The following is a 274-nucleotide window of genomic DNA, read 5'->3' as shown; positions in this document are numbered from 1 at the left end:
CGCCCGAGCCCCCTTACCTGGAGGTAGTGGCAGGGCCGCAAGGACGGCTTGATCTCCGGGGGCACCAGGGGCTTGTCCAGGTTCAGCGAGCTCTTGCGATAGGCCTCCTGGGCCTGGCTCACGGTCAGCGTGGACCAGGAGCTGCGCTTCATGTACTTGGCGTCCGGCGTCAGGGCCAGGCCCTCGCAGGCTGAGCACTTGACGTCGTTGTTGCTTTTGGAGGTCTTGAGGGAGAGGTCGCCGAAGGGGCCGGGCAGCGGCTCGGGGTAGGGGC

At 67.5% G+C, this 274-nt stretch overlaps 1 protein-coding gene across 1 annotated transcript in view; it reads right to left on the bottom strand.

Moving 5' to 3' along the window:
- The window catches only part of DLGAP2 (discs, large (Drosophila) homolog-associated protein 2), a 73,074-nt gene that overhangs the window by 57,123 nt on the left and 15,677 nt on the right, over positions 1–274 (bottom strand). Inside the window, exon 3 of the mRNA XM_014528687.1 lies at positions 18–267. Coding sequence (XP_014384173.1) covers positions 18–267 — 250 coding nt within the window. The remainder of the gene's footprint in view (positions 1–17; positions 268–274) is intronic.

This window comes from Myotis brandtii, unplaced genomic scaffold, assembly GCF_000412655.1.
Source record: "Myotis brandtii unplaced genomic scaffold, ASM41265v1 scaffold646, whole genome shotgun sequence".
Taxonomy (NCBI): domain Eukaryota; kingdom Metazoa; phylum Chordata; class Mammalia; order Chiroptera; family Vespertilionidae; genus Myotis; species Myotis brandtii.
This window is presented reverse-complemented; position numbering and strand designations above follow the sequence as displayed.